This window comes from Nerophis ophidion, linkage group LG16 (genome assembly GCF_033978795.1).
Source record: "Nerophis ophidion isolate RoL-2023_Sa linkage group LG16, RoL_Noph_v1.0, whole genome shotgun sequence".
NCBI lineage: Eukaryota > Metazoa > Chordata > Actinopteri > Syngnathiformes > Syngnathidae > Nerophis > Nerophis ophidion.
In genome coordinates, this window is record NC_084626.1 from 20,387,668 (window position 1) to 20,410,831 (window position 23,164).

The following is a 23,164-nucleotide window of genomic DNA, read 5'->3' on the forward strand; positions in this document are numbered from 1 at the left end:
ATAATACTGTGTTTTATATCTGTATTACAAACATGCATACCAGTGCGTTTTATATGTTTATTACAGGCATACTACAGTTTTTTATGTGTGTATTACATGCTTACTAGGGTGTTTTATATGTAGATTACATGCATGCTAGTGTGTTTTATATGTGGATTACACACGTAATACCATGTTTTATATCTGTACTACAAACGTGCATACTAGTGTGTTGTATATGTTTATTACTTGCTTACTAGGGTGTTTTATATGTAGATTACATGCATACTAGTGTCTTTTATATGTGGATTACATGCATATTACTGTGGTTTATATCTGTATACAAACATGCATACTAGTGTGTTTTATCTGTGGATTCCAAACATGTATACACATATTTTTTGAATGTTTATTACATGCATACTTGTATTTTTATATGTGGATTAAATGCATATTACTGTGTTTAATATCTGTAATACAAACATGCATACAAGTGTGTTTTATATGGGAATTACATGTATATTAGTGTGTTTTATATGTGGATTAAATGCATACTAGTATGTTTTATATTTGGATTACATGTATATTACTGTATTTAATATCTGTAATACAAACATGCATACTAGTGTGTTTTATATGGGGATTACATGTATATTAGTGTGTTTTATATGTGGATTACATGCATACTAGTATGTTTTATATGTGAATTACATGTAATCCATAATACATGCATATTACTGTGTTTTATATTTGTATTACAAACATGCATATTAATGTGTTTTATATGTGGATTACATGCATTTTAGTGTATTTTATGTGTGCATTACATGCATACTAGTGTGTTTTATATGTGGATTTAAATGCATACTAGTGTGTTTTATATCTGTATTACAAACATGCATGCTAGTGTGTTTTATATGTGGATTACATGCATTCTAGTGTGCGTTGTATGTGGATTACATTAATATTACTGTGTTTTATATCTGTATTACAAACATGCATACCAGTGTTCTTTGTACTTGGATTAAATTAATATGACTGTGTTTTATATCTGTCTTGCAAACATAAACATGTTTTATATGTGTATTACATGCATAATTCTGTGTTTTTCATATATGTATTACAAACATGCATACTAGTGTGTTTGTGTATTACATGCATACTAGTGTGATTTATATGTGGATTCCGAACATGTATGCGAGTGTTTTTTTGTAAGTGAATTACATGCATACTTGTGTTATTATATGTGCATTACATGCATACTAATGTTTTTAGTATGTGGATTACATGCATATTATTGTGTTTTAAATTTGTATTACAAACATGCATACTAGTGTGTTTTATATGGAGATTACATGTATACTAGTGCGTTTTATATGTGGATTACATGAATACTAGTATGTTTTATATGTGGATTACATGCATATTACTGCGTTTTATATTTGTATTACAAACATGCATGCTAGTGTGTTTATATATGTAGATTACATGCATACTAGTGTGTTTTATACGTGGATTACATGCTTATTACTGTGTTTTGTATCTGTATTACAAAAATGCATACTAGTGTGTTTTATATGCGGATTACATGCATACTAGAATGTTTTATGTATGGATTATATGCTTACTAGGGTGTTTTATATGTAGATTACATGCATACTAGTGTGTTTTATATGTGGATTACATGCATATCACTGTGTTTTCTATCTGTATTACAAACATGAATACTAGTGTTTTATATGTGGATTTACATGCATACTAGTGTGTTTTGTGTACTACATGCATACTAGTGTGTTTTATATGTGGATTCCGAACATGTATGCGAGTGTTTTTTTGTATTTGTATTACATGCATACTTGTGTTTTTATATGTGGATTACATGCATACTTGTGTTTTTATATGTGGATTACATGCATACTAGTATGTTTTATATGTGGATTACATGCATACTAGTATGTGTTATTTGTGGATTACATGCATATTACTGTGTTTTATATTTGTATTACAAACATGCATGCTAGTGTGTTTTATTTGTAGATTACATGCATACTAGTGTGTTTTATACGTGGATTACATGCATATTACTGTGTTTTATATCTGGATTACAAACATGCATACTAGTGTTTTATATGTGGATTACAAACATGTATGCAATATATTTTTAAATGTGTATTACATGCATACTAGTGTGTTTTATATGTGGATTACAAATAAATATGCAAGTTGTTTTTATAAATGTATTACATGTACTGTTTACTATCATGTTTTACATGTGTATTACATGCTAGCATGTTTTACATTTTGACCACAACCTACAGGGTGCGCCACTAAAATGTGATACCGTAATCCTGCTATCTTCTCTATCAGAGCATTCAACTACGAGACGCGGCCCACGCCCACCTGCAAACATCTGCCTTGGGTGGGCGACGGCAGCAACGCTGAGGTAAAGCGTAACGTGAACTGTGACCTTTACGAAAAGAAGGGTAAGACACACGCACACACACACACGCACACACATGCACACACACACACACACACGCACACACACACACACACACACACACACACGCACACACACATACCTCTGTGATGTAGTGCGTGATGTAACAGGACCGTTTGTGTGACCTGTAGTCTATGTGAGGAAGTGCATTGTGGGTAAAGGCGAGGACTACAGAGGGAAGGTGTTCACCACAAGGAGCGGTCTCACCTGCCAGCAGTGGTGGTCCAAGTTTCCACACGATCACAGGTGTGCGGAGCATGTCATGTGACCGATGACATCACATCCAACATTATGATGATTGTGTCTCACATACAGGTGGACTCCCTCTCCGACCAACGGCCTGGAGTTGAACTACTGCAGGAATCCAGACGGTGACAGAATCGGGCCGTGGTGCTACACCACTGACCCCGAGCGTCGTTACGAGAGCTGCAGCATCCCTCAGTGCAAAGATGGTAACACACACACGAGATGTAATCACATAATGTAATATGTAAATAAATATCAATTAAGTAGGTTAAAAACAGCATGGATTACAGTTTTTTTTTTACAGTCGCTAAGACCAATTTCCCAATACTTCAGGTCCCTTTTTCAAAACTCTTCACACAGTGAGCACAACAGAAGTATAAATGAGTCATACCAAAGACTATAAAAGTGGGACCCATTACCTCCCTGCTTGGGACTCAGCATCAAGGGCTGGAATTGGGGGTTAAATCACCATAAATGATTCCCAGGCTTTGAGTTAGATTTTTTTTTTCTTTTTCATAATTCACACTTTTAACTCTAATAAGAAGTTTGTATGTTTATGGTGTTATAAGTATGTTTATGGTTATGTTTATGGCGTTATAGGTATGTTTATGGTGTTATAAGTATGTTTATAATGTTATAAGTATGTTTATGGTTATGTTTATGGTGTTATAAGTATGTTTATAATGTTATAAGTATGTTTATGGTGTTATAAGTATGTTTATCAATCAATCGTTTATGGTGTTATAAGTAGGTTTATGGCTTTATAAGTATGTTTATGGTGTTATAAGTATGTTTATGGTTACGTTCATGGCATTATAGGTATTTTTATTGTGTTATAAGTATGTTTATTGTGTTATAAGTACGTTTATGGTTATGTGTATGGTGTTATAAGTATGTTTATGGCATTATAAGTATGTTTATGGTGTTATAAGTATGTTTATGGTTAAGTTTATGGCGTTATAAGTATGTTTTTGGCGTTATAAGTATGTTTATGGCGTTATGAGTATGCCTATGGCGTTATAAGTATGTTAATGGTAATGTTTATTGCGTTATAAGTAAATTTATGGCGTTATAGGTATGTTCATGGCGTTATAAGTATTTTTATGGTTATGTTTATTGAGTTATAAGTATGTTTATGGCGTTATAATTATGTTTATGGTGTTATAAGTATGTTTATGGTTATGTTTATGGCGTTATAAGTATGTTTATGGCGTTATAAGTATGTTTATGGTTATGTTTATGGCGTTATAAGTATAGTCATGGCGTTATAAGTATGTTTATGGCGTTATGAGTATGCTTATGGCGTTATAAGTATGTTAATGGTAATGTTTATGGCGTTATATGTAAATTTATGACGTTATAAGTATGTTCATGGCATTATGAGTATGTTTATGGCGTTATAAGTATTTTTATGGTTATGTTTATGGCGTTATAGGTATGTTTATAATGTTATAAGTATGTTTATGGTTATGTTTATGGTGTTATAAGTATGTTTATAATGTTATAAGTATGTTTATGGTGTTATAAGTATGTTTATCAATCAATCGTTTATGGTGTTATAAGTATGTTTATGGCTTTATAAGTATGTTTATGGTGTTATAAGTATGTTTATGGTTTCGTTCATGGCGTTATAGGTATTTTTATGGTGTTATAAGTATGTTTATTGTGTTATAAGTACGTTTATGGTTATGTTTATGGTGTTATAAGTATGTTTATGGCGTTATAAGTATGTTTATGGTGTTATAAGTATGTCTATGGTTAAGTTTATGGCGTTATAAGTATGTTTATGGCGTTATGAGTATGCTTATGGCGTTATAAGTATGTTAATGGTAATGTTTATTGCGTTATAAGTAAATTTATGGCGTTATAGGTATGTTCATGGCGTTGTAAGTATTTTTATGGTTATGTTTATTGCGTTATAAGTATGTTTATGGCGTTATAAGTAGGTTTATGGTGTTATAAGTATGTTTATGGTTATGTTTATGGCGTTATAAGTATATTCATGGCGTTAAAAGTATGTTTATGGCGTTATGAGTATGCTTATGGCGTTATAAGTATGTTAATGGTAATGTTTATGGCGTTATATGTAAATTTATGGCGTTATAAGTATGTTCATGGCGTTATGAGTATGTTTATGGCGTTATAAGTATTTTTATGGTTATGTTTATGGCGTTACAAGTATGTTTATGGGGTTATAAGTATGTTTATGGTGTTATGAGTATGCTTATGGCATTATAAGTATGTCAATGGTAATGTTTATGGCGTTATAAGTATGTTTATGGCGTTATAAGTATGTTTATGGCTTTATAAGTAAATTCATGGCGTTATAAGTATGTTCATGGCGTTATGAAAATGTTTATGGCGTTATAAGTATTTTTATGGTTATATTTTTGGCGTTATAAGTATGTTTATGGCGTTATAAGTATGTTTATGGCGTTATAAGTATGTTCATGCTTTGTAAGTATGTTCATGGTGTTATAAGTATGTTTATGGTTATGTTTATGGCATTATAAGTATGTTTATGGTTATGTTTATGGTGTTATAAGAATGTTTATGGCTTTATAAGTATGTTTATGGTTTTATAAGTATTTTATGGTTATGTTTATGGCGTTATAGGTATGTTTATGGTGTTATAAGTATGTTTATAATGTTATAAGTATGTTTATGGTGTTATAAGTATGTTTATCAATCAATCGTTTATGGTGTTATAAGTATGTTTATGGCTTTATAAGTATGTTTATGGTGTTATAAGTATGTTTATGGTTACGTTTATGGTGTTATAAGTATGTTTATGGTTACGTTTATGGCGTTATAAGTATGTTTATGGCTTTCTAAGTATGTTTATGGTGTTGTAAGTATTTGTATGGTTATGTTTATGGCGTTATAGGTATTTTTATCGTGTTATAAGTATGTTTATGGTGTTATAAGTACGTTTATGGTTATGTTTATGGCGTTATAAGTATGTATATGGTGTTATAAGTATGTTTATGGTTAATTTTATGGCGTTATAAGTATGTTTATGGCGTTATGAGTATGCTTATGGCGTTATGAGTAAGCTTATGGCGTTATAAGTATGTTAATGGTAATGTTTATTGCGTTATAAGTAAATTTATGGCGTTATAGGTATGTTCATGGCGTTATGAGTATGTTTATGGCGTTATAAGTATTTTTATGGTTATGTTTATTGCGTTATAAGTATGTTTATGGCGTTATAATTATGTTTATGGTGTTATAAGTATGTTTATGGTTATGTTTATGGCGTTATAAGAATGTTTATGGTTATGTTTATGGCGTTATAAGTATGTTTATGGCGTTATAAGTAGGTTTATGGTGTTATAAGTATGCTTATGGTTATGTTTATTGCGTTATAAGTATATTCATGGTGTTATAAGTATGTTTATGGTGTTATAAGTATGTTTATGGCGTTATAAGTATGTTTATGGCGTTATGAGTATGCTTATGGCGTTATAAGTATGTTAATGGTAATGTTTATGGCGTTATAAGTAAATTTATGGCGTTATAAGTATGTTCATGGTGTTATGAGTATGTTTATGGCGTTATAAGTATTTTTATGGTTATGTTTATGGCGTTATAAGTATGTTTATGGCGTTATAAGTATGTTCATGCTTTGTAAGTATGTTCATGGTGTTATAAGTATGTTTATGGTTATGTTTATGGCGTTATAAGTATGTTTATAGTGTTATAAGTATGTTTATGGCTTTATAAGTATGTTTATGGTTTTATAAGTATTTTTATGGTTATGTTTATGGCATTATAAGTATGTTTATGGCGTTATAAGTATGTTCATGCTTTGTAAGTATGTTCATGGTGTTATAAGTATGTTTATGGTTATGTTTATGGCGTTATAAGTATGTTTATGGCTTTATAAGTATGTTTATGTTGTTATAAGTATTTGTATGGTTATATTTATGGCGGTATAAATATGTGTATGGCGTTATAAGTATGTTTATGGCTTTATAAGTATGTTTATGTTGTTATAAGTATTTGTATGGTTATGTTTATGGCGTTATAGGTATGTTTATGGTGTTCTAAGTATGTTTATAGTTATTTTTATGGTTATATTTATGGCGTTATAAGTATGTCTATGGTGTTATAAGTATGTTTATGGTAATGTTTTTTGCGTTATAAATAGGTTTATGGCATTATACGTATGTCTGTGGTGTTATAAGTATGTTTATGGTAATGTTTATGGCGTTATAAATATGTTTATGGCGTTATAAGTATGTCTATGGTGTTATAAGTATGTTTATGGTAATGTTTATGGCGTTATAAATATGTTTATGGCGTTATAAATATGTTTATGGCGTTATAAATATGTTTATGGTTATGGTAATGATGTTAGATATTTGTATGGTGTTGTAAGTTTTTTTATGGTTATGTTAATTTTTTTGTAAATATGTTTACGGTGTTGTGTGCAGAAGTCTGCATCACATGTAACGGCGAAGACTACAGAGGGCAGGTGGATCACACTGTAAGCGGCAGAGAGTGCCAGCGCTGGGACCAGCAGTATCCTCACCAACACATCTACCAGCCTGAAAAGTACAAGCACTGTAGTACTTTACACGGACGTGAATGTTGCAGTAAAAGTAGTAGTAGAATCACATGTTTGTGTTCTTGTGTCAGGTATCCGGATAAGAGTTTAGACGACAATTACTGTCGTAACCCCGACGCCTCTCCTGTGCCGTGGTGTTACACCACTGACTCAGAAATGGAGCGAGAGAACTGTGAGATCAGCAAATGTAGTAAGCTCTGTACCACTCTCTACTATACAGTTACTATTACCACTCTATACTACTCTATAGTATTATATACTACATTGTACCACTCTATACTAGTCCTTACTAATTTATACCACTCTTTACCACGCTGTACCACATTGTATGGATAAAGAGAACTGTAAGATCACCAAGTACACAAAGCAACATGCAACAATGAGGCACAATCACACATTTCTGCCTCTACAACATTTAACACCGCTAACAATATATTTACTATTCTTCACGTACTTTCCAGGATTTTTTATAGTTTATTTACAATATGACACACAAAAAAACTTCTATTGCTTATTTTCCAAACTTGCAACATCATTTGTGCAAATAAGCAGCAATCTGGGATTTTCCCCATTTGTTTGCCACCATTGAAAACTATGTCGCCATCTGCCGGTAGACTTGTCATTCACCTTCACAGAAGGATACCAATTATTGTAGGAATAATAATAATAACACCAATAATCATCATCATCATCATATTGATAATAATGTTCTTGGATAATATTAAATATACAATCGAGTTATATTAAAGTTTGAAAGTAGTACAAAAAAGTTATATTGAATTCTGATGTTTAAATTTTTATTTTTAATTACATATTTTTTCATTCGTGAGAGTTAATTCAAAGTACATAAATATGTATTTGTTGCATATGTTATGCTATGTATTTTATTGCTGCGGGATCAATTTTAAACCGTATTTATTGTAGGATCAACTTTTTTTTTTTTTTTTTGCCCTTTTCCACCTACACAATAGGATCGAGTTTTTAGACCCTCTTTCTCTGAAACCGTACTCATGGTAGGATGAACTTTTTTGACCGCTTGTCACCTAAATGTACTTACAGTAAGACCGACTTTTTCAACTCGTTTTCTCCTAAACCAGGTGTCGGCAACCAAAATTTTTGAAAGAGCCATATTGGACCAAAAATACAAAAAAACAAATCTGTCTGGAGCTGCAAAAAAACTTCAAGCCATTTATAAGTCTTATCATGAAGACAAAACATGACTTAAGTGTGTAGATTAGCTATAATAGACTTCTATCAAAAATGACTATGTGTCGCAGGCTGAAGCAAATCTTCATTGACAGAAATGTTGAAATGTAATATTTAATCTACACATTTTTACAAAATTAGAAATCATTCGTAAGTCAGAAGGTGAGATATCTCCTGGAAATTACTGGCTTTTAATAGTCAAAGGTATAGATGTGTGTGTCCAAGTTAAAAGAAATGGTAGGCTGTCTTCTTTGAAAATTTGATACAATCTTTGGCAAGCTAGATAACGTTTGCTGTGGTCTGGAACAACATGGCACACAAACAACTGAAATGCAGCCAATATTAGATATGGATAATGTGTCATGAGACGTACAAAACTAAATTATATACAAAGGGGATAAAAGTAAAGGATATTAAATGACTTCAAATATTACTACAAGTGAGGCATAATGATGCAATATGTACATACAGTTAGCCTAAATAGCAGGTTAGCATTGATTAGCTTGCAGTCATGCACTGACCAAATATGTCTGATTAGCACTCCACACAAGTCAATAACATCAACAAAGTTCACCTTTGTGCATTCACGTCCAGCATAAAACGTTTGGTGGACAACATGAGACAAAGAAAGAATGGAAGATTTTACTTGTAAACAAACCGTTGCATCACAGTCCACACTATGGTGAATTCAAGAACCGCCGAAATTAGTAGGACAAAACGATGTTCACCAAATACTGTCATCAGTGAAGCATACACTCAAGCATATTAACAGTGGGCTTTCTAACAATTGTGAAGGTTTGTGTCATTGTTGTCTTCAAACAAAAAACATACTAAGACATAAAAAATATATTCCCCCCCATCTTTTTTCATTTTCAATCCTTTTTTAAAATTGCTCCACTATAGAGCTGCATCGAGAGCCGTGATTTGCTGACCCCCGTCTTAAACTGTACTTACTGTAAGATCAACTTTTTCGACCTTTCTTCAAATGAAATGTCCTTCTGCCCTCAGCCGAGGTGCGTGTTGAGAAACGTCAACGCTCCAGCTTCACCACAAACTGCTTCCGCGGCCGAGGGGAGGATTACCGTGGAAGGGTCAACGAAACCACGTCAGGCATCCCCTGTCAGCGGTGGGACACGCAGTATCCTCACGAGCATCCTTTCTACCCAAGTACATACGAATGCAAGTATGTACGCTGCAGGAAAACATTGTATATTTCCTGGTTGAGACATTGAGAATTAAGAGACGGGAACATTCTGGGATGCTTTTTAGAGGTCTGGAGGAGAACTACTGTCGCAACCCAGATGGCTCGGAGGCTCCCTGGTGCTTTACATCTGTGCCGGAGATGAGGACTGCACTCTGCTTACAAATCAAACGCTGTGCAGACGACATCGAAGCAGAAGGTTCATCCTCCGAATTCCCATTTTCCCTCTATGAAGGATAATAGAGTAGATAGAATTCATCATAACAGGAGCAAAAGCCATCATTCATCACATTGAGCAAATAGAAGACAACCCCTTCATTAATCTGCATTGTCTTTAAATTAGCATAATACCTTTGTTTTTTTGTGCGTGTCACGCAGGGGCGCCGCTAGGGATTTTGGGCCCCATGAAAATAATCTTTACAGGGCCCCCAACACATAATTTCATATAATTTCATTATCATTAGGGGCCTCTCTGGGCCCCCTCCATCATGGGCCCCTAGAATCCGTCTCCTTTAACCCCCCCCCCCCCCTTTTCGGCGCCCCTGTGCGTGTGTGTGGGTATGTGAGTGACAGGAAGAAGAGCTCTGACTCACATTCATTTCGTGCCACCTTTGGTTTGCATGTTTAAATATTTGAGCTGCAAATATACACTATATTGCCAAAAGTATTTGGCCACATACCTTGACTCACATATGAACTTGAAGTGTCATCCCATTCCTAACCCGTAGGGTTCAATATGATGTCGGTCCACTTTTTGCAGTTATCACAGCTTCAACTCTTCTGGAAAGGCTGTCCGCAGGGTTGCGGAGTGTGTTTATAGGATTTTTTGACCATTCTTCCAAAAGCACATTGGTGAGGTCAAACAATGATGTTGGTCGAGAAGCCTTGGCTCTCAGTCCTCTGTTTTAATTCACCCCAAAGGTGTTCTATCGGTCAGGACTCTGTGCAGGCCAGTCAAGTTCACCCACACCAGACTCACTCACATAAAGTCATCCATGTCTTTATGGACCTTGCTTTGTGCATTGGTGCACAGTCATGTTGGAAGAGGCAGGGGGCCGCTCCAAACTGTTTCCACAATGTTGGGAGCATGGAATTGTCCAAAATGTTTTGGTATCCTGGAGCATTCAAAGTTCCTTTCACTGGAACTAAGGGGCCAAGCCTAACTCCTGAAAAACAAACCCACACCATAATTCCTCCTCCACCAAATTTCACACTTGGCACAATGCAGTCCGACATGTACCGTTCTCCTGGCAACTTGCAAACCCAGACTCGTCCATCTGATTTCCAGATGGAAAAGCGTGATTCATCACTCCAGAGAACGCATAACCACTGCTCTACCACCGGGCCGCACAAGAAATTAAAAAAAAAAAAAAAAAATATATATATATATATATATATATATATATATATATATATATATATATATATATATATATATATATATATATATATGTATATATATATATATATATATGTATATATATGTGTGTATATATATATATATATCTATATATATATATATATTTTAATCATTTAATCAACATAATAAACACAATATATACATCATATATCAATGTAGATCAATACAGCCTGCAGGGATACAGTCCGTAGGCACACATGATTGTATTTCTTTATGAAAACAACCCCCCCCCCCCCCCCTCCCCCTGTCCGTGGGACACATTTTCAAGCGTTGACCGATCCGCAGCTACAAAAAGGTTGGGGACCACTGCTCTAGAGTCCAGTGGGGACGTGCTTTACACCACTGTATCCGACACTTTGCATTGGACTTGGTGATTTGTGGCTTAGATGGAGCTGATCGGCCATGGAAACCCATTCCATGAATCCCTCTGCAAACTGTACGTGGGCTCATTGGAAGATCACATGAAGTTTGAAGCTCTGCAGCAACTGACTGCAGAAAATCGGTGACCTCTCTGCACTATGTGCATCAGCATCCACTGACCCCTCTCTGTCAGTTTACGTGGCCTACCAATTTGTGGCTGTTGTTCCAAAACTCCTCCATTTTCTTATAACAATTTGACGTTCTAATTTTTAGGGGCGGGGAAATTTCAAGACTGGATTTGTCGCACAGGTGGCATCCTATGACAGTTTCACGGTGGAAATCACTGAGCTCCTGAGAGGGGCCCATTCTTTCACAAATGTTTGTAGAAACAGTCTCCATGCCTAAGTGCTTGATTTTATACACCTGTGGCCGGGCCAAGTGATTAGGACACCTGATTCTCATCATTTGGATGGGTGGTCAAATACTTTTGTCAATACAGTGTAAGACAACTCGCCTTTTTCAGACTTTTAATGGCGAAAAAATACTGTCTTTAGTAGTCAAAACGATAATCAATTTAATTGACTTATGTATGATATTAAGCAATTATTAAGGTTTTTAATTATGGCAAGCCAAGAAAATGTGTGCTTGATTGATGATCCCAAAATATTTTTTATAATAAAAACCTAGCCTTCAACAAAAAGTAATCAATCAATAGATCATTTATGATGTGTTTTCCACCTGTCAGATTGCTACCAAGAAAATGGAAAGAACTACCGAGGCATGGTGCGCAAAACTCGCAAAGGCATCACCTGCCAAAAATGGAATGTGAACACGCCTCACAGTACCAAGTATGGCAAAAAGAACAACCACAAAAGTGATTTTACACGTCAAGATCTTGTGTGTCACCTTCCTGTCGTGTCCAGAATAAACCCCAGAACACACCCAGAGGCCAACCTGACAGAGAACTACTGTCGGAACCCTGATGGGGACCAACACGGACCCTGGTGCTACACCACCGACCCCAAAACGGAGTTCGACTACTGTGCCATCAAGCAGTGCGGTACTGCCCTTTCTCTGCTTATTTATTTGAAAGTTTATTAAAAACATTCCTGCAAATAGTTTTTCTTTTCCAACAGCCGGAGAGAAAGTATCTCTGACTGAACCAGTGGGTACGTCCCACAAAACATATCATTCTTTAAAGCGATGGAGGAGAAAATACAGTGTTTCTTTGTCCACGCAGAAAAGGTTGAGTTCAGTGAGTGTGGGAAAAGAGAGGACCGCTTCCAGAGGAGGCTACGCATCGTCAACGGAATACCGGGGAACTCGCCATGGACGGTTAGCCTCAGGGACAGGTAGTAGAGAGCAAGACCAATACACTGCGGGCTGCAGTTAAACCTTTGACCCCTAATCCCTCGTAGGAAAGGAAACCATTTTTGTGGCGGGGCCTTGGTTGACGCCAGATGGGTGATCAGCACCAAGCAGTGTTTCTCCTCCTGGTAAACAACTTTCAAACTCTTTGTCACTGCCACCTGTAAACTATTTACCTTTAGGTCACAACACCCGCAAAACCAATGCAACTATTGTGCATTTACATTTTTACATTATTGTATGGGTGTATTTGCGTAATAATGTTTTGGTTAGACTTGGACTTAGACTTAGACAAACTTTATTGATCCACAAGGGAAATTGTTCCACACAGCAGCTCAGTTAGAAAGGATGAAAAGGATATGGTTGGAAAGGATAGTACAAAAAGAGGGTGAAAACATAAAGTATGCATCCTGGTCTGCAGAAGAAGGGATGTACACCCCAATGAAGATTACAGAAGTAAACTACCTTGGCAAATAATATGGTCGAATTCCAACAGCCAGAAGTTCAATGTCCGGCATACAAACACACTCCGTTACAGTAATATGTCCAGGATTAGGTCAAGGTTTGATTAAGGTCAATTAAGGTTACTTTGAGATGTTTTATTTTTACAGAAAATGTTTTTTATCATGCGTTACCGTAAATGGAAAAACGATAACACGAGCTGCGTTTACGTTACCCCTAGAAATGTGCACAAACTAAATACCACAATAAGAAACTGTTAAAGGACACACCCATATTTTGAAAACCTCTCAAATATCGCTAAAACATCTTTACGCTCTCAGGCAGTGTGTCGTCAGACGTTTTGATGTTGAAGTTTGTTGCAAAAGCATGATGGAAATACTTCAGTTGGTATTTATAGGGCACCTATCTGCTTGGTACTCAGCATCAAGGGTTGGAATTGGGGGTTAAATCACCCAAATGATTCCTGAGCGCGGCCACCGCTGTTGCTCACTGCTCCCCTGACCTCCCAGGGGGTTGAACAATGGGATGGGTCAAATGCAGAGGTTAATTTCACCACACCTAGTGTGTGTGTGACTATCAGTGGTACTTTAAAGGCCTACTGAAACCCACTACTACCGACAACGCAGTCTGATAGTTTATATATCAATGATGAAATATTAACACGTGCCAATACGGCCTTTTTGGTTTACTAAATTGCAATTTTAAATTTCCCGCGAAGTGTCCTGTTGAAAACGTTGCGGAATGCTGACGTGTACGCGTGACGTCACGGACTGTTAGGAAATATTAGCGCTGCGCACACACACAGCTAAAAGTTGTCTGCTTTAACGGCATAATTACACAGTATTTTGGACATCTGTGTTGCTGAATCTTTTGCAATTTGTTCAATTAATAATGGAGGAGTCAAAGTAGAAAGATGGAGTTGGGAAGCTTTAGCCTTTAGCCACACAAACACACGGTGATTCCTTGTTTAAAATTCCCGGAGGTGAAACTTTACTATGGATCAGAGCGGTCAAGCGAACATGGATCCTGACCGCTTGTCAACCAGCAGTTTTCGGTGAGAAAATTGTGGTAAAAAGTCGCCACTTACCGGAGATCAGCTGAGCTTGTCCCGTCCGTACAGCTGCCGTCGACTTCTATCAGACACTGGCCTCAAGACACCCGTGGATACACCCTTCCGACTATCAGGTACTATTAAACTCACTAAAACACTAGCACCACAATAGAAAGATAAGGGATTTCCCAGAATTATCCTAGTAAATGTGTCTAAAAACATCTGAATCCGTCCCAATGAAATGGCGTTGTTTTTTTTTAACTAGATTTTTTTTTTTTTCTAGTCCATCGCTATCAATATCCTTAAACACAAATCTTTCATCCTCGCTCAAATAATGGGGAAATTGTCGTTTTCTCGGTCCGAATAGCTCTTTTTGTTAGAGGCTCCCATTAAAAACAATGTGAGGATGTGAGGAGCCTTCAACGGGTGACGTCATCGTCTGCTACTTCCGGTAAAGGCAAGGCTTTTCTATTAGCGACCAAAAGTTGCAAACTTTCTCGTTGATGTTCTCTACTAAATCCTTTCAGCAAAAATATGGCAATATCGCGAAATGATCAAGTATGACACATAGAATGGACCTGCTATCCCCGTTTAAATAAGAAAATCTCTTTTCAGTAGGCCTTTAACTTATATGTGCACCGGCGGTGCGCCAATCCAGGACAACTAGAGCAGACGGGGCGTCCTGGTCTCGCTTCCGATTGGTCAGCCGGGGTGAGTGACCAATGAAGGCCTCACCGCAGGCTTGGAGAGACCCACATGCCCAAAAAATGTAAACTTTGTAAGATATAAGCAATACCTCCCATGTGTGAAATACATCCATCCATCCATTTTCTACCGCTTGTCCCTTAAGATGTCACGGGGTATACTGCAGGAGCCTAACGCAGGGTACACCCTAGACAAGTCGCCACCTCATCACAGGGCCAACACAGATAGACAGACAACATTCACACTTACATTCATACACTAGGGACCATTTAGTGTTCCAATCAACCTATCCCCAGGTGCATGTTTTTGATGGTGGGTGAAAGCCGGAGTACCCAGATGGTAGAGAACATGCAAACTCCACACAGAAAGATCCAGAGCCCACACATACTAACCCCTGTTCCACCGTGCTGCCCAAGTGGGATATATTCATCAATATACTGTTTGCGTAAATAACACAACCTTATATAAATTATATGTATTGGCTAGTTTGATGAAGTGAAGTTAATTATATTTATAGAGCGCTTTTTCTCTAGTGACTCAAAGCGCTTTACATAGTGAAACCCAATATCTAAGTTACATTTAAACCAGTGTGGGTGGCACTGGGAGCAAGTGGGTAAAGTGTCTTGCCCAAGGACACAACAACAGTGACTAGGATGGCAGAAGCGGGGATCGAACCTGGAACCCTCAATTTGCTGGCACGACCACTCTACCAACCGAGCTATACCGCCCCATTGATGATTTATTGATCAGCATTCTCTTAAAATTAACAACCTTGGAGACACTTTATGCCAGTGTGAGGCCAGGTCACTGGTGTGTGTGAGTGACAGGAAGAAAAGCTCTGCCTCGCTTCTGAGTTGTTTGGTGCTGCCTGTGTGTATTTGCTAATACAAATATCCGAATATAAGACGACATGTCTTTTTTTAGGCGTAAATCTCATCTTCTATTTAGATTAATACACGAATCGTGTTGTTGATTCAAGTTTGCATTGCTGCATGACCATGAGACCCACCAAATGTCAGTCATAAACCTCTGCGGGTGTTCCTGATGTTGTGTCCGGTCAAAGCAGCAGCTGGTTCCAAAACTGCATGTGCTTTCAGCTACGTGGACCTACCGGGATACTCAGCCATGATGGGAACTCTTTTCCGTGACCCTGTGGAGGGCGAGCCTGGCGTGCAGACCATCCCGCTCACCAAGATCGTGTGCGGACCATCCGAGTCTCAGCTGGTCATGCTGCAACTGGAATAGTGTGTACACGTTGCCGCTGCACGCGCGCACACACAAACTCAGTCTCATGCTTGTCTTTCTCCTATAGCGCCGCCCAGTTTAATGAGCGTGTCTCTCAGATTTGCCTACCCCCTGAACGCTACATCGTGGCTGAAAGGACCATTTGTGAGATAGCTGGTTGGGGCGAGACCAGAGGCAAGTCAAAACAATGTGGACAATGCAGCGCCTCGTTATCATTCATGACAATTATTTGTTGGGTAAATACATCCATAGTTGCTTTTTGTGGAATGAATCAAAACAACACCACAATGTTGCCTACAGCCACAATTGTTAATGCTCATGTTTCTGACTCGTTGCTAATCAGAGACCCTTGTGGTTATTTGCTTTTGCAAACCATGCACCATCCGACGATTAGAGACTTGATGATTCATTGTATAGAGGCCTTATTGATTGATTGATGGATGGATGGATGGATGGATGGATAGATAGATAGATAGATAGTAGTTAGGGAAGTATAGGAAGAAGGTAGCTATGGTAGGTAGGTAGGTATGTATAATAAGTAGGTAGATAGATGTAGTAAGTAGGTACAGTGGGCCAAAAAAGTATTTAGTCAGCCACAGATTGTGCAAGTTCTCCCACTTAAAATGATGATAGGTCTGTAATTTTCATCATAGGTACACTTCAACTGTGAGAGACAGAATGTGAAAAAAAAATCCAGGAATTAACACTGTATGAATTTTAAGGAATTTATTTGTAAATTGTGGTGGAAAATAAGTATTTGGTCAACCATTCAAACCTCTCACTGATGGAAGGAGGTTTTGGCTCAAAATCCCACGATACATGGCCCCGTTCATTCTTTCCTTAACACGGATCAATCGTCCTGTCCCCTTAGCAAAACCTATTAACTTTCATTTCAAACCCAACCCTACTAGTTCTAACTTATAACTACTAGCCCTAACTCCAACCCTAGCCCTTACTAACACTAACCTATACCCACTAACTGTAAGCTGAGATTAATAACTCTATCCTTAAAATAAACCTATTAACTCATCCCTAACCTTATTAACTTTTAATATAATCTAAACCTAATAACTGCAATCTAAACCTACTAACTATAACTACAACCTAAACCTCCTAACTCTAACCCTACACCCAACCTTACTAACTCAATATCTAACCTACACCTACTCATTCTATACCCAAACCTAACTCCAGTTGGAAACGCCTATTTTAATGATCTTCTACGGTATAGGGGTAGGATCTGCAAGGATTTTAGATATTTTACATCCCAGGGAAGGGTACATATACATATTTTACTTTTCTTTTCCTTCCCTTCACCCCCTGCCCCCCCCTTTTTTTTGTTTCCCCTTCCTCTACACTACCATATTCTCATTTTTGCACCATATTACATCATTACAATCATAACCATAACTTTTTCTCTGAATTCAACTATATCTCCCTATATGCCCAAACATAACCACAACTCCTTTTTTATATAAACAATAACTACAGATACCTCACAAACACATCCCCTTTCCCTCCCCGAACCCTAACCCTAACCCTACTTTTCAAACTCCCCCCCCTTATTTTATCCCCCTTTTTCTTTCATCTGGGAGGAGGAGACCACCTGAGCCCGTGCACACCCTCTGAGTGTCAGAGGAGTATTTTTATTTTTTAACCTCTCCTAACTCTAACCCTACACCCAACCTTACTAACTCAATATCTAACCTACACCTACTCATTCTATACCCAAACCTAACTTTTCTGACTCTAACCTCAATTTACTAACTCTAAACCCAAACCTATCCTTACTAGCTCTGACCTAAACCTACTAATTCTAACACAAAACCTAACCTTACTAGCTCTAACCTAAACCTACTTACTCTAACCCCAAACCTAAATTTACTATCTCTAACCCCAAACCGAACCTCACTAACTCTAATCTTTATCTATTTACTTCAACTCCAAACCTAAATGTACAAACTCTATCCCCTAACCCAAACTTACTCGTTGTAACTCTAACTATAAACTTTCCTAACTCGGATTCTAACCTATTTCCTTCCTTCCAAGGCACGGGAGACGAGAGTGTCCTCAATGTGGCTCACATACCAGTTCTCAGCAACAAGGACTGCAACAAGTACTTCAGAGGGCGCGTCCGAGAGAACGAAATGTGTACTAGTTCTTTCCAGGGCGGTGTTGGCGCCTGTGAGGTGGGCTATTGGTCAAGTACTGGTTCATCTGGTTTATAATCATTAGTACTTTTCAAACCTCCTTCGTAATCAATAGCACTCGTATGACTGGTTTATAATCGTTACTGTGAGTCCAATTGGTTTATAATCATTAGTACTAGAACAACTACTTTTATAATCATTAGTGCTAGTCCAACTGGTTTATAATCATTACTACTAGTCCAACTAGTTAATAATTGTTAGCACCAGTCCAACTGGTTTATAATCATTTGTACCAGTCAAACTGGTTTATAATCATTAGTACTAGTGCAACTGGTTTAAAATCATTAGCACAAGTCCAACTGGTTTATAGTCAATATTACTAGTTCAACTACTTTATAATCATTAGTAGTATTCTAACTTGTTCATAATCATTAGTACGAGTCAGACTGGTTTATAATCATTAGTACTAGTCCAACTAGTTAATCATTTTTAGTACTAGTCCAATTGGTTTATAATCAATATTACCAGTCCAACTGGTTTATAATTATTAGGACTATTTCAACTGGTTTATAATCACTAGTACTAGTGCACTAGTACTGGTTTATAATCATTAGCAGAAGTCCAACTGGTTTAAAGTCAATAGTACTAGTTCAACTACTTTATAATCATTAGCACTAGTCTAACTTTATAATCATCAATTCAAGTCTGACAGGTTTATAATCATTAGAACTAGTGCAACTAGTTCATAATTGTTAGTACTAGTTCAACTGGTTTTTAATCATTAGGACCAGTAAAACTGATTTATAATCATTAGTACAAGTCAGACTGGTTTATAACCATTAGTAATAGTCTAACTTGTTTCTAATCATTAGTAGGAGTCCGACTGGTTTGTAATCATTAGTACTAGTCCAACTACTTTATAATCATTAGTACTAGTCCCTGCGATTAGGTAGCGACTTGTCCAGGGTGTACACCGCCTTCCGCCCAAATGCAGCTGGGATAGGCTCCAGCGCGCCCGCGACCCAGAAAGAGACAAGCGGTAGAAAATGGATGGATGGATGCGTTGTACTAGTCCAACTGGTGTATAATCAATAGTGCTAATTCATAATTGATAGTACTAGTCCAACTGGTTTAATAACGACCAGTTTTACTTCACCTGGTTCATAAATAAAGAAACCAGGGCATTAATTGGAAACAGGTGAGAATTGGAGAGAGGCTGTCTTTCCTAAACGTAAAAAAATCTTAACCCTAATAATAATCTGGAGTACATGAGAAAGTGGAAAGGAGAACTCGGCTCTGGTTGATCACACAGTATTTTTTATTAACAAGTACATTGTACTTGTACCACAGTAGATACAAAACTATTGTTGTTATAGTGCTAAACTGCTGAATCAGCCAATATGCAGCTACTGACATCTGGAGTTATAAAAAAACAGGAGGTTGCCTCCAGCCACAATTGTGTAACGCCACTGTTTTTGACCAGCTATCAGTAGCAATACACGTAACAGTATGTATAACAATTACACAAGTGATACAAGTGGGAAACGATGCATATTCTGAAAACTAAAAATGTATATGTAATATTTAAAATATACACAAATATCCATCCATCCATCATCTTCCGCTTATCCGAGGAGGGGTCGCGGGGGCAACAGCCTAAGCAGGGAAACCCAGACTTCCCTCTCCCCAGCCACTTCGTCTAGCTCTTCCCGGGGGATCCCGAGGCGTTCCCAGGCCAGCCGGGAGACATAGTCTTCCCAACGTGTCCTGGGTCTTCCCCGTGGCCTCCTACCGGTTGGACGTGCCCTAAACACCTCCCTAGGGAGGCGTTCGGGTGGCATCCTGACCAGATGCCCGAACCACCTCATCTGGCTCCTCTCGATGTGGAGGAGCAGCGGCTTTACTTTGAGTCCCTCCCGGATGGCAGAGCTTCTCACCCTATCTCTAAGGGAGAGCCCCGCCACACGGCGGAGGAAACTCATTTCGGCCGCTTCTACCCGTGATCTTATCCTTTCGGTCATGACCCAAAGCTCATGACCATAGGTGAGGATATATAAATAAAGTTAATTTAAGTGATGAGTATTATCATCCTGTGTGCTTGCAGAGGGACTACGGCGGCCCGTTGGCGTGCCAGAACCGGGACTGCTGGGTTCTGGAGGGTGTCATCATCCCAATGAGGCGCTGCGGTCACCTAGGTCAACCCAACATTTTTCATCCGCGTGTCCGTCTACGTGGACTGGATCAAGAAGGTCATGGGCTTTGCTTAGGGCGTGCTCGCCTTTTCCGTCGACGCTCGCGTACTTAAAACATTGAAGGACGGACGACATTTTGATACATTTTGTACATTAAAGATGCTATAAATTAATCCAACGTATGCCAATATTATGATAACATCCACATCATAGTTTATGATGTAGCTGAAAAAGCAAATGTGTATAATACACTAAAAGGTTATGAATAAAAAAACACATTTTGTTAGTGATGGGTCAAACGATACTGAATGTCAATGCATCACGGACTGATACTGTGTCCCTCAATGAGTGTGTCACTTTAGGAGAAAAAAACAACATGTGAGCGATACAGCCGCTGTGTCGTCTGACTGTGAAGCACCAAACTGTGTTCATCGGGAAACTTTTTTAGGATCACGATTGACATAGCTCGTACTGAACAAAGTGTTTTCTATGACATTTTTGTCTCCGTCATCAATCTAAGTGAGACTAACAAAACGAAAAAAAATCGGAAATGTTGGATTATTTTGATTTTATAGCGCCAAAAAGGTTCAAAGGTTTTTCTTTGTTTACTATTTGCCTCATTAACCAGGGTTAAACGTTTCATATTTCTTTTTGCACAATTGCTTGTTTAAAAATAACGAAAACAATTATGTTTGCTGACAATTGATTTTATTTGCAGGTAAAATGTAGTGACTTTCTGGATGACCGTTATGAAACACCAACACAGTGAGAGTGTTTACCCGTCACCACATTTTACAGAGAATAATCAACACATGCAGAAAACTGTGAAGTACACATTAATGAAAAATTACAGCTATAATCACTTTCACCTTTATTTTGTGATCGTTATGATGTTATGTATAGAAACATTCGGTAACACTTTAGTGTGGGGAACATATTTACCATTAATTAGTTGCTTACTAAAGGCCTACTGAAACCCACTACTACCGACCACGCGGTCTGATAGTTTATATATCAATGATGAAATATCAACATTGCAACACATGCCAATACGGCCTTTTTAGTTTACTAAATTGCAATTTTAAATTTCCCGTGAAGTGTCGTGTTGAAAACGTCGCGGAATGCTGACGGGTATGATGACGTGTGCATTTGACGTCTCAGGTTGTAGTGGACATTATTTTCCAGCCCGATCCAAGCTATAAGTAGTCTGCTTTAATCGCATAATTACACAGTATTCTGGACATCTGTGTTGCAGAATCTTTTGCAATTTGTTCAATTAACATTGGAGAAGTCAAACAAGAAAGAGGGAGGTGGAAAGCTTTTAGCCTTTAGCCACACAAACACAGCCGGTGTTTCCTTGTTTATAATTCCCAAAGGTGAAGCTTTACTATGGAACAGAGCGGTCAAGCGAACATGGATCCCGACCACATGTCAACCGGCATGTTTCGGTGAGAAAATTGTGGTAATAAGTTGGCTCTTACCGTAGTTATGAGCGAAGCCTGCGTCCTCCTGCAGCTGCCGTGGACTATTACCTCCTCCCACGGAGACACTGGCGGTCACCACACCCGTGGCCACACCTCTCAGACTTTCAGGTACTGTATAATCCCACTAAAACACTAGTAACACAATGGGCAGATAAGGGATTTTCCAGAATTATCCTAGTAAATGAGTCTAATAACATCTGAATCGCTCCCACTGCGATTGCAGTGGGAGCGATTCAGATGAAGATATTCACTCTCAATATCTTCATCCACAAATCTTTCATCCTCGCTCAAATTAATGGGGAAATTGTTGCTTTCTCGGTCCGAAACGCTCTAGCTGCTGGTGGCTATGATTGTAAACAATGTGAGGATGTGATGAGCCCTACAACCAGTGACCTCACGCGCACATCTACTGCTACTTCCGGTGAAGGCAAGGCTTTTTTATTAGCGACCAAAAGTTGCGAACTTTATCGTCGATGTTCTCTACTAAATCATCTAAGCAAAAATATAGCAATATCGTGAAATGATCAAGTATGACACATAGAATGGACCTGCTATCCCCGTTTAAATAAGAACATTTCAATTCAGTAGGCCTTTAACATGCAAATTAGTAACATAGTGGCTCTTAATTAGTCATTATCAAGTACTTATCAATGCCTTATTCTGCATGGCCTTATTATATAACCAGTAAGCCATTAACTAAGAGTCTTCCCTCAATAACCTCAGAATTATTTATTATTAGTAACCCTAACCCTAACCCTTATATGTTCCCCTAATGTCCAAATAACTCTAAAATAAGTCTTTGTTACTTCGAATAAGTTCCCCATACTAAAGGGTTACCAAACATTCACATATAGAAGCTAAAACGTGTCATTTGCCGTATACATATTTTTTAAATTAAACATTTATTTACATATTTGCCTGTGCTTAACACAAATCTATACACTGAGGTGCAGGACTGATCAGAGTTATATAACATGACCATGCATAAGAACATGACGTCTTTGACTATTCAGTCCCTCCAA

The 23,164-nt window shown here is 37.6% G+C and overlaps 1 protein-coding gene across 1 annotated transcript in view; it reads left to right on the forward strand.

The window, feature by feature from the left end:
• Positions 1–20,831, forward strand: part of mst1 (macrophage stimulating 1) — a 28,962-nt gene extending 8,131 nt beyond the window's left edge. The window contains 17 exon segments of the mRNA XM_061874593.1: positions 2,347–2,462; positions 2,611–2,725; positions 2,795–2,931; positions 7,165–7,285; positions 7,370–7,488; positions 9,513–9,687; positions 9,774–9,904; positions 12,231–12,333; positions 12,409–12,545; positions 12,622–12,654; positions 12,726–12,837; positions 12,904–12,981; positions 16,169–16,315; positions 16,384–16,490; positions 18,366–18,505; positions 20,571–20,675; positions 20,677–20,831. Coding sequence (XP_061730577.1) covers positions 2,347–2,462; positions 2,611–2,725; positions 2,795–2,931; positions 7,165–7,285; positions 7,370–7,488; positions 9,513–9,687; positions 9,774–9,904; positions 12,231–12,333; positions 12,409–12,545; positions 12,622–12,654; positions 12,726–12,837; positions 12,904–12,981; positions 16,169–16,315; positions 16,384–16,490; positions 18,366–18,505; positions 20,571–20,675; positions 20,677–20,733 — 1,933 coding nt within the window. The 3' untranslated portion in view covers positions 20,734–20,831.
• Positions 20,832–23,164: the final 2,333 nt, after the last annotated feature.